General features: G+C 49.5%; 1 protein-coding gene across 2 annotated transcripts in view; it reads right to left on the reverse strand.

The window, feature by feature from the left end:
* The window catches only part of LOC122366867 (proton channel OtopLc-like), a 49,317-nt gene extending 40,422 nt beyond the window's left edge, over positions 1-8,895 (reverse strand). For both annotated transcript variants that reach the window (XM_043339507.1, XM_043339506.1), the window contains exon 1: positions 8,337-8,895. In XM_043339507.1, coding sequence (XP_043195442.1) covers positions 8,337-8,746 — 410 coding nt within the window. In that variant the 5' untranslated portion in view covers positions 8,747-8,895. The remainder of the gene's footprint in view (positions 1-8,336) is intronic.
* Positions 8,896-12,160: the final 3,265 nt, after the last annotated feature.

Genomic DNA, 12,160 nt, shown 5'->3' on the forward strand with positions numbered 1-12,160 from the left:
ACTCTCATTCAACTCAATCTGCGCTGCCATAATCTCAACATCTGGGTGTGGCGCCGAGCGTATGCGGAACCTCCCAGGGCGAAGCCCACGCCTCTAACCCAATGTGCGCTTCGCCCCGCGCCCAGACGTATAAATTAGGAAAAACAAATAAATAAGTTATCAATCGATATAAGTAGAATCCGACGTAGACTTGGAAATATATCAGTACCTATACCCATACAGTAACAGCTAACATCCAGCCAATCAGTGGCAAAACAAGTACTATTGAAGAGGCGTAGGCAAATGAATGCATCAAAAATAAATATACCTAATATATCCGTCCATCTATCCGCCCGTCCGTCCGTCCGTCCGTTCGTCCTCTCTCCGTCCCTTCCTTCTTTCCTTTATTCGTTCGTTCGTTCCTCCGTTCGTTCGTTCGTTCGTTCGTTCCTTCCTTCCTTGTCTCCCTCTCCCTCTCCCTCACTCTATACCACTACCTCTCTTCTTCTCTCTTCTTCTACCACTTCTCTCTCTTGCTCGGTTCTTTTCTTCATCTCTCTCCATCCCCCTCCCCACCTGATGGTTCACCTCCGCTGACAGATCATTACCAGACCACACGGCCTTATCTGTCCGTCCAATCAGTGGCCGGCGGTGAGCAGACAGCTCCCCTAAGGACCTGGCCGGCGCCCCCACCCAATACCCATACGACCCACGGCCGACACACTGCCCATGGCCCAAGGCAGTCTAATGTCCGTTGTTCATAGCCCACAGCAAGCGGTGCATGAATTAGGAGACAAACTGACAAAAAGTTAACAGCTCATTATTTCAACGCTAAATAACCGTGTTTCACCAAGTCCGATTGACATGGGGAATCCTATCAGTTTGGATTGATCTTGTTTTTTTTTTTACACATTCTGACCTCGGTGAATAGTTAAAATGTACATTTATAATATTAAGCAGACTCAAGCCTTAAAATATAATCTTAATATCATATGCTTCTGTTTCATGTAGCACGTGAACGACCGATCACAGGGAAATAAGGAGACCGACACTCCACTTTCACGGTCGTCTCGTCCTTAGAGCAAACCTAATGACGCTTCACGCCGGGAGAGGAGCGGACGAGTTGGTCCTGGGGGAGAAGCCAAGGGAGAGACGGAGGGAGAGCTGGGACACGCCCAAGACTGCTGATTGGCGGGCAACCATTCAAGCGACAACACTGCTCATTAGCTGACAGAGAGAGGAAAGAAATCACGGAAGAGGGGAAACTATAGAGCCATGGGAGAGAAGAAAAGCTAATTATATTGGTATCGAAAGCCGATATATGTACGATACACACAAGTCTGAGTCATCAAACATGGAACTGGAGAGGGCGCGTTTATGTTCTGTACGACACGCGGATGTTCCGCTACACATGTATCACGCCGACACAGCCAGCATGTCTGGCAGCATGACATGAACGTCCAGCCGCTCCGCCAGGCACCGCTCGCGCAGAGCCCCGCCGTCTGCTTACTGTCGCTGTCATCGACACCGTCCCGTCAGGCGGAGAGGCCTGATTTGTGCGTGTGGCAGCTGGGGAGGAGGTCACGCCAGGCCCCGCGCGCCAGCTGGCGACGGTCAGATGATATCCTCTCGCGGGACGGCTCCCAGTCTCACGGCAGGGACAGGAACACGGGGAGGACAGGCCAGGAACCTCCCAACCAGCGAGACGCCGAGCGGTCACGGGCTATAGGGAAGGGCGGCAGCGATAGAGGCGGAAACATGACTAAAGAGGGGTAGAAAGGTAGCACTAGCATCCAACTTGATGACTTGTGGTGATGGGTCTGCCAGAGACCCATCACAGTCTGCCTCGCGTTGAGCGATCCTGTCACCACAAATCCTTGCCCTCTTTGCAGCGTTATTGGTGATTTATGACCAGTGAAATTCAGGTCGGCAGAGGGACCAGTTTTTGTGGTTGGTCTGATAGGGCTTTAACCCGCGCCCTGCTGGGGGGGGGGTGTTTGAACACCCCCCCTTGTGGTTTTTCGCGAATATCTCAAAAACGGCGGCGCGGAGCGCCGCCGTTTTTGGTACACCTTATCATACATCAATTCTACACATGTTGTGAAAATTTCAGACCAAGGTCATTCAAGGTCAGGTCACCAGGTCACTTGAAGTGACCTCACCTCATAAAAAGTTTCAATGTCTGTCATAGCTACGCCGAGTGACCGATCGCTTGGAAACTTTCAGCGATTGCTAAGAGCAATAGCATGTACAAAATGTATATCTCAGAATTTTGATATCGATGACCTAAGGTCAGGTCAATTTTGCGACCTATAAGTCAATGGGAGAAAATTGAAATGCGCCTCTTTTGGACGAAAGACATTATAAACACTTCCAAACACTGAATTACAAGTGGTTTAGACACACTGAACATGAAAATGGTGTCCGTGACCCCTGTTTATGCCCTGAGGTCATCTTAGGTCACGAATGGTATCTAACAGTTTTTCGCAAATAACTTTTGATAGAGGCATGCTAGAGCGATGAAAACGCCTTAGATGTGTTCAGCTCGACGATACGGATCGACTGATATGCAACATGACCCTTTCCGGTCAGGTCATGACCTTGACCTGAGGTCAAATTTTCAAGTTGACCTTTCAAGGTCAAGTTATAGTTCATTCGATGCGTCTTGACGAGAGGAACACGATGCCCGTAAAAGTAAGCTCGTACAAGGCTTGGGTCAAAAGTTATTGCAGAAAAACTGTTTCCGAAAAAATCGGCTATTTTTGCACTTTTTGCCCCCTGCAGGCTAAACCGTTGACGTTAGGTCAAATCTGAGCAAATTACTCAGAAAGGGCGTTAATAGGGCTATCGAATGCGCTTTTCCGCGGCGCTGTAGCTCTATTGGTTCCCGAGTTATGCGTTGGCTTCTTGGAAATTGTCGACATTCGACCTGGAAATCGGCGAAATTTTGCCTTCAATGACCTCTGGTGACCTGACCTTTGACCTGACCAAAAAATTGACCGAAGTGATTTCCTCTTTATTTTTGACGCTCTTTCGAACGCCGCTTTCCGCGTATCGCTACGTGGCCCAGGAGCCGAGTTAGAAGGGGGGGGGGTGTTCAAACACCCCCCCCCCCCCAGCAGGGCGTGGAAATCCAGGACCCCCAGCCGGGCGCGGGTTAATGAAAACGGCACTCTCCGTTTAAAACTGGCGGAGGTTGAATGCATCACAAGCTCGTCCCTCCTAAATGACGAATTTCTCACAGGAGCGAATGTCCCACAAAAGTTAACTTTTCACAAATCCAGGATTGTAATACTAGTACGACACGTTTCGTCCAACGATGTGATTTACATGTTGTGCGGGAGATAAACATAGCTCTGAACTTCGCCTGACGCATTGCCCCTCAGCCCCCCACACCTGAGATGCATAAAAACGCAGACATGACAAAAACAATGTTCTCTCTGAATAGCTTCCAATTGATGACATGTGTTCCTGCCATGTTTGGTAGAATCGCCAACTTTTAACGAAACAGGTCAAGGCTCAATTGAGTTATGTACGTGCTATGCATGCCATGCATATTACCAACATGCTAAATTGAAACTGTATTGATCTACATGCCAACAGGTTGCAGGGCAGGTTAAGTAGCAGTGCACTATTGTTTGCAGCTGCCAAATTGCACTATATTGCACTTATAAGCACACAGAACGGAGACAGTTGATTGTTGAATGACGTCGTCTACATATCCCGTTGCTTGTGAATCATTTTAACACGCGCACCGACGGGGGGGCGGATATCCGCCCCCCTGAGGTTTTTCGCAAATAGCGGGAAAACCGCGGCGCGTAGCGCCGCGAAATTTGGTACGACTATTCTCTCATCAATTTTACACATGGTGTGCAAGTTTGAACCTCTTAACTTTCAAGGTCAGGTCACCAGGTACCTTTGAATGACCCAACCTCAAGTCACTTTTTTGCAACTTTGTCACCGTGCCAGAGCTACAGTAGATGTCGGAGGCCTTTGAAACTTTCAGCGATTGATAAGGGTAACAGTATCTATAAAATGTATATCTCGGAATTTTGATATCCATGACCTAAGGTCAGGTCAATTTCTCGACCTCCCCATTATAAGTCAATGGGGGAAAAATCAACTCCCTGTTTTTACCACTAAAACGGGTCGGAATGGCTCCATAAACCACACATGACCTCATATACGATCAACCTTCACTACCTTGAGGTCTGTTTTGCTGTTGGGCAGCTGTAAGGTCATGTGACGTCATCAAAGGTCACCAGCGGTTTTTTTGACAATAACTCCGTACAGGAACAAGATACAGCCGCGCGGATGGTCTCATTGTGTTCAGCTCGTCAAGGCGCATCGAAAGATATACATGATGACCTCGAGGTCACGTGAGCTGAGGTCAACCTTTGACCTTGACCTTTCGAGGTCAACATATATATCATTCGATGCGGATTGACAAGAGGATCACGATGATGCCCTTAGTTTGTTTCTATATTGACTAGTTCGAAAGTTTTTGAGAAAAACTCTCCATACCTAGCGCCGCCATTTTGACTTTTTTGACCCCTGTGACGTCATCTTTGACCTGACCTGAAAATGACCTTAGTAAAAATTGTAGAACTTGTTCGTGCGTATCCCTTGCCGTCTACCGCTTGTCGCTATCTTGCTTCGTTCTCGAGATCTCAGGGGGGGGGGCGGTCATCCGCCCCCCCCCGTCGGTACGGAGTTGGCGCAGACCCCCGTCGGTGCGCGTGTTAACCACGCCTTCTGGGTATTATTTTGTGCTCAGTGCTTGTCGACCTCATAACAACACCGTCATCCCATGGAATCTTATCCTGAGACATTCCAGTGACTGAGGCATACCACATTCCATAGTCCTTACATGACCGTATACCCCATAAACCCGGTCACACCGGGCCGATAGGCTCATACGTGGCGGCCAGCTCGGTCAACAGGTGGCCTGGGCTCTGTTATGGTGATGTGGCAGGGAAAGAGGTGGCTCTCACCAGCCCGGCGGTCCCTCTGTGTCAACAAAGGGTCACCGCCGGTCTCCGACGCCTCTGCCGCCTTCCGCTGGCACTCGGGGGAAATTCGAAACGAACTAAGACCGCAGGCGCTCCCCGGGTGCTCCCCGGGTGCTCCCGGCGGCAGCCCTCCCCCGCCCCGGGGCCATTTCACAGCTCCATCCGCCCGGAGACAACGCAACGACGCGACGCTACCGACGGCGTTCGATAAGGGCGCTCTATGGCTGACGCACAGCGCTACTTTGAGCCCTAGCGACACGTCGGATAAGGGTCGTCGGAAACGACGCACGCCGGGCACGGATGTTATGGGAGCAGTAATTTAGGCGGGCGGCGTAGTAAATAGTGCTTGCTTTTGTTGGGGAAATGAAAGCGAATGACGGAAACTTGGTTACTCCCCTGGGGCACTAAGCTCCACCGACCGAAGTATGAACATAAATTCTCATATCCTGAGTATTGTGCGACGGCATCCCGTGGCGAGTATTTGTTGATTGTTTTGCTAAAGGCAGCAATTCCAGGAACGCCAAGCAAAAGAAAGACGTACAAAAATAGCATTCGTTGGAGATATCAAAGACAGATACAAAAATTGAGGGCTAAACACTACACAGCTGAACACCTAGCCAGAAAAATGAGCACTCTACACTCCATATATCCTAAGATATACATAGGTATAATGATATGGGTAAACAAAATCACCATGCCCTCATTCTCTTTCATTTTGGCTATTCAACAAGAAGAAATCTTCTCAAATAACAGAGACAGTGCGTCATCCGCCATCAGGAATATAAATCCAAAGCACAATACTGTACACATTGCCGTGCCTCAGCCACTTACAAGCATAAATCTAGACGTACCTACATCAACCCGTTGGACTAAGCGCAAAAAATCATCAACATGAGAATAAGTGCAGCCAAGCGAGGGTGAGCGAGGCATTAATGACGCATTTCTGACGTCAGCAGGAATAGCATCAGTCATCGGTGACAGGATCGTCGGCATCCGAGGAACTCTATGTCGGAGAGATTGCTGAATAGGAAGGTGACCAAAGCTCGCCAGACGTGCAGTCATTGATTACAGTTAACTAAGTTAACTAAGTTAAAGTTGCAGACTAAAGTTATTCTAACTTATGTTTCTACCTTATGTAATCTAATCTTTCTACATAGCCTACCTTCGCTGCTTTTGGCAGATTAAGTAATAAACATCAGTTTCCTCAACATATTTGAGCTGAGCATATTCATTATGCGATTCAACATGTTGAAATTAAATTACGTATCATGGAAATGTGTAGGCACGCGTCTGGCCACAAGACATTCTCCTCCGAACTGGGCCGGTATTTTGAGAAGAAAACTTACCCCACACAGGACCATTTATAACGCCTATCTGGATTTATGTAGAACCACAAGCGGTTTACCGACGCACACTGCCCTCATGCATAATGCATTCTTATCTCACACCCGCGACGCCGACCTTGTGCTAGTATTATATCACATCGGGACTGACGGATCGTCCGCCACAATACGAGTGTCTCTTCATATCACTCCGGATTGCACTCCAGGCCCGGATTACACTCCACGATCCTCCATGGAATTACAGAGGACGGCCGTACAATGGAGTCCAGGTGGCGCTGCAATTGGTGTACTTACAACGGGGTCGGAGTATTTTCGCCACGTTATGCCTGTCATATATGTGACACGGTCGTGGAAAGCTCGGCGAGCCACCACGATAGCCATGTAGTGCAGTGCCAGTGAGATTTCACCAGCCTAAACAAAGTGCGTGAAACCGATCACCTCGCGTTGAGCCGCAACCGGCGGAAATCAACTCGGCCCAGTCCCTAGTCTGCAGCGATTATTGAACAATAGCTACCTCTGCCGGCAGGGGACTTCCGCGCCTACAGTCCTTCACGCGTATACGCAGCAGCCTATGCAGATCCCGTGCACCGAGCACCAACAGTATATCTATGTCCTTGATCGGGCGCGCACAGTTCTCTCGCCGGGCTGTTTACCTTCTGGTATTTACGAGCCATCAGCGAGGGTGTTTTCCGTCAGAGTAACTCTCCCTAACGGCTTACGGCTCTCAGTCGACTACACTGTGTGACCAGCTGCCACTGTCACGTCGTCATAATGCCACACTGTCACAGCGAATGAAACAAATGGTGCAACAATATTGCAACACGGAACATTGCAAGGGCACGTTCGGTCGGCGGCCTATTACGCCAGATAGGGTCATGTGGGCTTTATTTGATCGTGCTGATTGAGTTCACCCATGGCTACTATGAGCGAGCAGTTTAGAGCGTGATATTTATTGCATTGAGACCGACACGTCGACCGTATTGACTGGTAGACCAGTGCCGCTTCATAACGCTGCTACGTGTTTTATTGGAGCATGGGTTGCAGCGGTTATTGATCTGAGCTGCAAAAGTTATAGCTGCGGGGCTCGGCGACTCACATCTGAGTGCGGAGCTTTAGGGCAGCCCGTCGGGAAGTTTTCATGGTTATCAAATATTTTGCAGCTGGCGCATCGTGTAGCTGCCGTGCTTTATAACGCAGCAATAGATTTTTAAGCTCTGGCTCCCAAATGCGTTAACTTTCAATGCATATTTATTCCCCAAAATTTACGATCGAGTACCTATGTATATCGTGGAACCTTGGGAAAGGTTGGGCTTTTTAGTGCTAATGCAGGGTTGGATGACAGCTACCAAGTCACACTATTCAGTCCATGTGACCTCTTATTCTGTTGGAACGAATCCGTTGAGTGTGCATTCAAATGTTAACCCATCTAAGTCATAGTCATAAAAACGGGGGAAATATAATTTTACACTATTTAGTGAATAGTGCATTTAATCTCTATTTGAACGTAACAAGTGTTACCTATAACTAAGAGATTGTGGTAATAGGATTCACCGGAAGCCACCCTGGTGAACGTATAAAACAATCGAGGAGTCGAGAAACTTGGGTACGGTTAGGGAATAAAAATGTGATTAAATATACCGCAGAAATGTCTCGTTCACAAACAGGCCAACCGCATAAGAGGCGATTGCTTCCAATGTCGAACCATCCGCGGTGGTCAGAAAAGTCAAAATCGTACCTGATTCTGCCTCGTTATCAGCCTAAATAAATAGGGCATTTCATAAGACATTACGTAGCTTGTAAGTCACTACGCAACATAAGCCTTCACCTTCACACGTTTTCGGTGGTGTAAAAGGCTATGCTTTTTTTTCAGCAGCTCGGCCTACTTGCAACAACAAGGCCAAGAGATGCCGTAAACTAGGTTACAACACAAGCTAACCCACTGAACAGGACCCGCTCCCCACTCCCAGAGGGACAGGTGACCGGTCCCCCACGGAATCCTTACTTGACTGGCAGTGGCGGCAGCGCCAGGGCGGCAGGCGGCGATGTCGGCGGGGGCGGCGGCGGCGGCGGTGGCGGGGTCGACCCCCGCCTCTGTTTCGGCGGCGTTGCCGGTCGCGGCGGAGGGGGAGACACTCGCGGCGGCGGAGGGGTCGGCGGCGGCGGCGGCACAGCGTCCTCGTTGAGCCGCATGGTCGCCTCTGTGTTGTCGCTGGAGGCCGTGTCCAGGCTGTCCACACTGGGCGTCTGAGCAGTGTCCGAGCCGGCCGAGGGCGCCGCCAGCTCCTCCAGGTCCGAGTCAATGCCCTTGTCAAGCTGCACGTAATAGCCATCACCGGACTGGTCGCCGCGACTGCCCCGGCGCGGCAGCCGCGAGCTCACGTCCACCGCGTACTCCTCCTCCGGAGCGGCCATCGCACGCGACTGGCTCGTCTCGTGGCGGCAGCTGCCGCCGAGCCGCTCCCCACACTCCCCTCCCCGCGCAGACGCGTCGGGCGGCGGGCGGCTCGCTCGCGCGCGGCGCGGTGCGGCCGCTCTCCCCCGGCTCTGCCCGCCACACCAGGGCGGCCTCTCCCTATGCTCGCTGGCTCCCATCCGGCGAACGGGAAACGAGCCGGTGACGGACGCCACAGGCCAATAACCCGCCGCAGCCCTGCCATCTGCCGGCCCGGGCGGGAACTAGCCCGGTGAATGGGTCAGCTCGCTCACGTGAATGGGGAGGGCGCCGTGTGCGTTTTGTGGTCGTGAGAACCGCCACTCAGCGGGACAGAAGTCAGAGGTCATTCGACACGAGCTTGACTGTGTGGACATACTGACGGACAGAAGTCGCCCGGCCGCGCTGATAAGGGCTATCGAAGAGGCGAATGTGTGATAGATAACACCACAATGACTTCTTGTAGGTATTCGTCGAAGTAAATATCAGAACAGCATATGTCCCGGTGTTACATGTTTGCCATCGTGTATTCGCATCTCTATTGTAGTGTATTATCTGCAGTGTATTATCTGTGCCTCTTTCAAATCATCCAGGCTGCTGGTTGCGCCTTTGCCACCTGGCTGTATGTTTTAGGCCCGTATAAAACAATCGCCATTTTTGTCCGACTCAGGTAGGTTGGTGTCATTACCACTGCAAATTATGCTGGGACTGATTTTCGGTGTAAGTTGTATGTAACAACAGGAGAAGACGTGATAGACTTTCCGATTTTTCCGATATTTGACCTAAGTCGAATCCTATCGTGTAGGTAGGTAAACCTCGGGTAGGGCTAGCCTATCATGCGCAAAAACCGTCCAAATAAAAATATTTTGAGAATATTGTTCTTTCTGCAATAACTTGAACTCAATCGATGCACCGCGCCCTATTGGGGGGGGGACTATTCATAGCCCCTTCCCGGTTTTCTGCAATAACTTCTAAACTGCTTGAGCTATCGCCGCCAAACTTTCAGTACCTTCGGCTGCATCAATTTGACACCTTGTGTCAAAATTTGAACTTTGTACCTTTCATAGGTCGGCTGGAAATGACGTCAGAGTGACGTCATGTTCGGCCGATTTCGACGCAAAACATTGAACCACGGGAATCGCTCCCAAGAGCTCAGTTTTTGAGCTAGACCCAATTTCTTTGCATTGGAGGACTTAGAATGGACTGCGCTATCATCTGTGATCAAAACTAACATGATATTCGTGATCAGCACCCCGAAAAACCGTAGCAGCCACACTTTACAAAGTTCTAACAGGTCCCGATTCTCCCGACTTTTGGGTCATTGACCTGACCTGGAAGGTCAACCAATGACCTAGGACCTTAAAATTGGGTATCATCGGCTTCCTCTCGTCACGGAAAACACGCTCGTTTTTTCCGCGAAGCTCTAGCTCGATCAGGGGCGAAACGGCAAGGGGAAGGGTCCAACGGACCCCCCCCCCCCCCTTATACCTACGTTCGCGGCTGGAAAAACACCAATACGGGCGAGGGCTAAAGAACAATTAGAAATGAATAAGCAACTAATAGAAATGACTATTAGAAATGAATAAGCGAATAACCGCTTATTCATTTAATTGTTTTTTTTTTAAATATATTCGTAGACTACTGGCTCTTTACTACGTAATTAGGTATAGGGGAGAGTGGGGTAAGATGCCCAGGGTGGGAAAGACGCCCCACCCCCTCTAGCGGCGAAACAAAGAATCGAACCTGAAAATTAACGTTCTTAGCGTAAAGCGGAAGCCTGCCTTGTTAACTGCACAAAAATTTGCGAAGCTCAGTTGGGCAACGGCTGGCTGGTGATTGCATGTTTTATTTGCTGCTTTCAAAAAATATTTTGGTGTCAAAACATTGTACATATCAAAGGATATAGATAATTGTTATGCCCCTTGCTATAGTCATGATACATTAACATGCGTGTACTGTGTCCCAAACAGTTTGTTTCAGGGTGTAGTTTTATGGCTAACAAATTGTAGTGATTTAATGTTACTTCGGTACCTTGGGGTAAGATGCCCCCTGTCCCGATGGGGAAAGACGCCCCCTAAATCCGTAGGCTGTCCTTCAAGCAGCCCGTCAAATCATTTATTACATACTTGTGATGAGAGACAAAAGCCGATCTGGGACTATTGAGAGTCCAGTACGGTCGGGTGCTCCCCATGGCGGTCTCTCGGCCCACACAGCGACTTTTTGGGCGGCATCTGACTCTGAGAGCCCTCACGACGGTCTCTGTGGGCCCCATTATTGGCTCCAGGGCCCCTCACGACATTCTTTGAGGGCTCCAACGTTGGCTCCACGGGCCGCGCTGGCATCTGAGGTCCCCACGATGGGCTTGAGGGTCCTCAAGCATCATGAAGACCTATAAGGGCCCCACAGTGGTCTCCGAACGCCACCACGGAGGCTTGTTTGGCCGCGCTGGACTATGATGGCTCTAACGATGACCTCTGAAGCCCCTTACGACTACTTCTGAGGGCCCTTACCCCGCGCCCTGGTGGGGTCTGTTTATAACGCGACCTGGTGGGGGGGGGGCTATTTTTTGCCCCCCCCCCCCCTCGTATCTCCGAAACTACTGGACGGATCCGCAAAATTCAAACGGCGTTCGAAAGGCCTGTCAAATTTGTCGAAGGAAACCAAATTTCATTGACCTCGGGGTCACCGATGACGTCACAGGTCAGGTCAAAGATGAAATGTTTCACCGTTCACGGGTCTTCTAGGGAATGCGCTATAACACCGAGGAAAACGCATTTTGTCGAGAATCAGCTGTAGGGCGTCAGTTGCCTAGTAGATATGTTGCTATTAGAGGTCACTAGCAGTACCAGGTCAGGTCACGGGTCAGGTCACCAAGGGTCACAGGTCAGGTCACATGAGCCCAACTTTACTAAGGTTGTGTGATACATGTTTTATGGCCAATTTTTCATTTCCAACTCAATGGTGTTGGTTATAAGACTATCAGGTACGGCTTAGGTCACTTTCTGGTGAAGTTCAGGTCAAGGTCAGGTCAAGGTCAGGCCAAAAAAGGTCAAATTTTAAAGTTGATATTTTTGCATAAATTGGGTATTGATTCAATGCAGCTCGTCACGGGGAGTCTAATGGTGGTCTTTGTTTTGCGCTACGGGGTCTATAATTGCTAAAAATTGAGTTTGAAAATTTGACGTCATCAATTTTGAACAGTTTTTTCGCTATAACTTCGCCAAAAAAGGAGGTATCAATCTCAAATTTGGTATGTGGATGGAAGGCGGTAAGGACTATCACATATATTCCGGTTTTTGCGAAATTCAAAAAACTTTTTGGATTTTTCGATTAGTATATCCAAAAAATCTATTTTTTGATTTTTGGGGGTCAAAATCCAAAAATTTCAAAAATCC

The sequence above is a fragment of the Amphibalanus amphitrite genome, unplaced genomic scaffold, assembly GCF_019059575.1.
Source record: "Amphibalanus amphitrite isolate SeventyFive unplaced genomic scaffold, NRLGWU_Aamphi_draft 000835F_arrow, whole genome shotgun sequence".
NCBI classification, from domain to species: domain Eukaryota; kingdom Metazoa; phylum Arthropoda; class Thecostraca; order Balanomorpha; family Balanidae; genus Amphibalanus; species Amphibalanus amphitrite.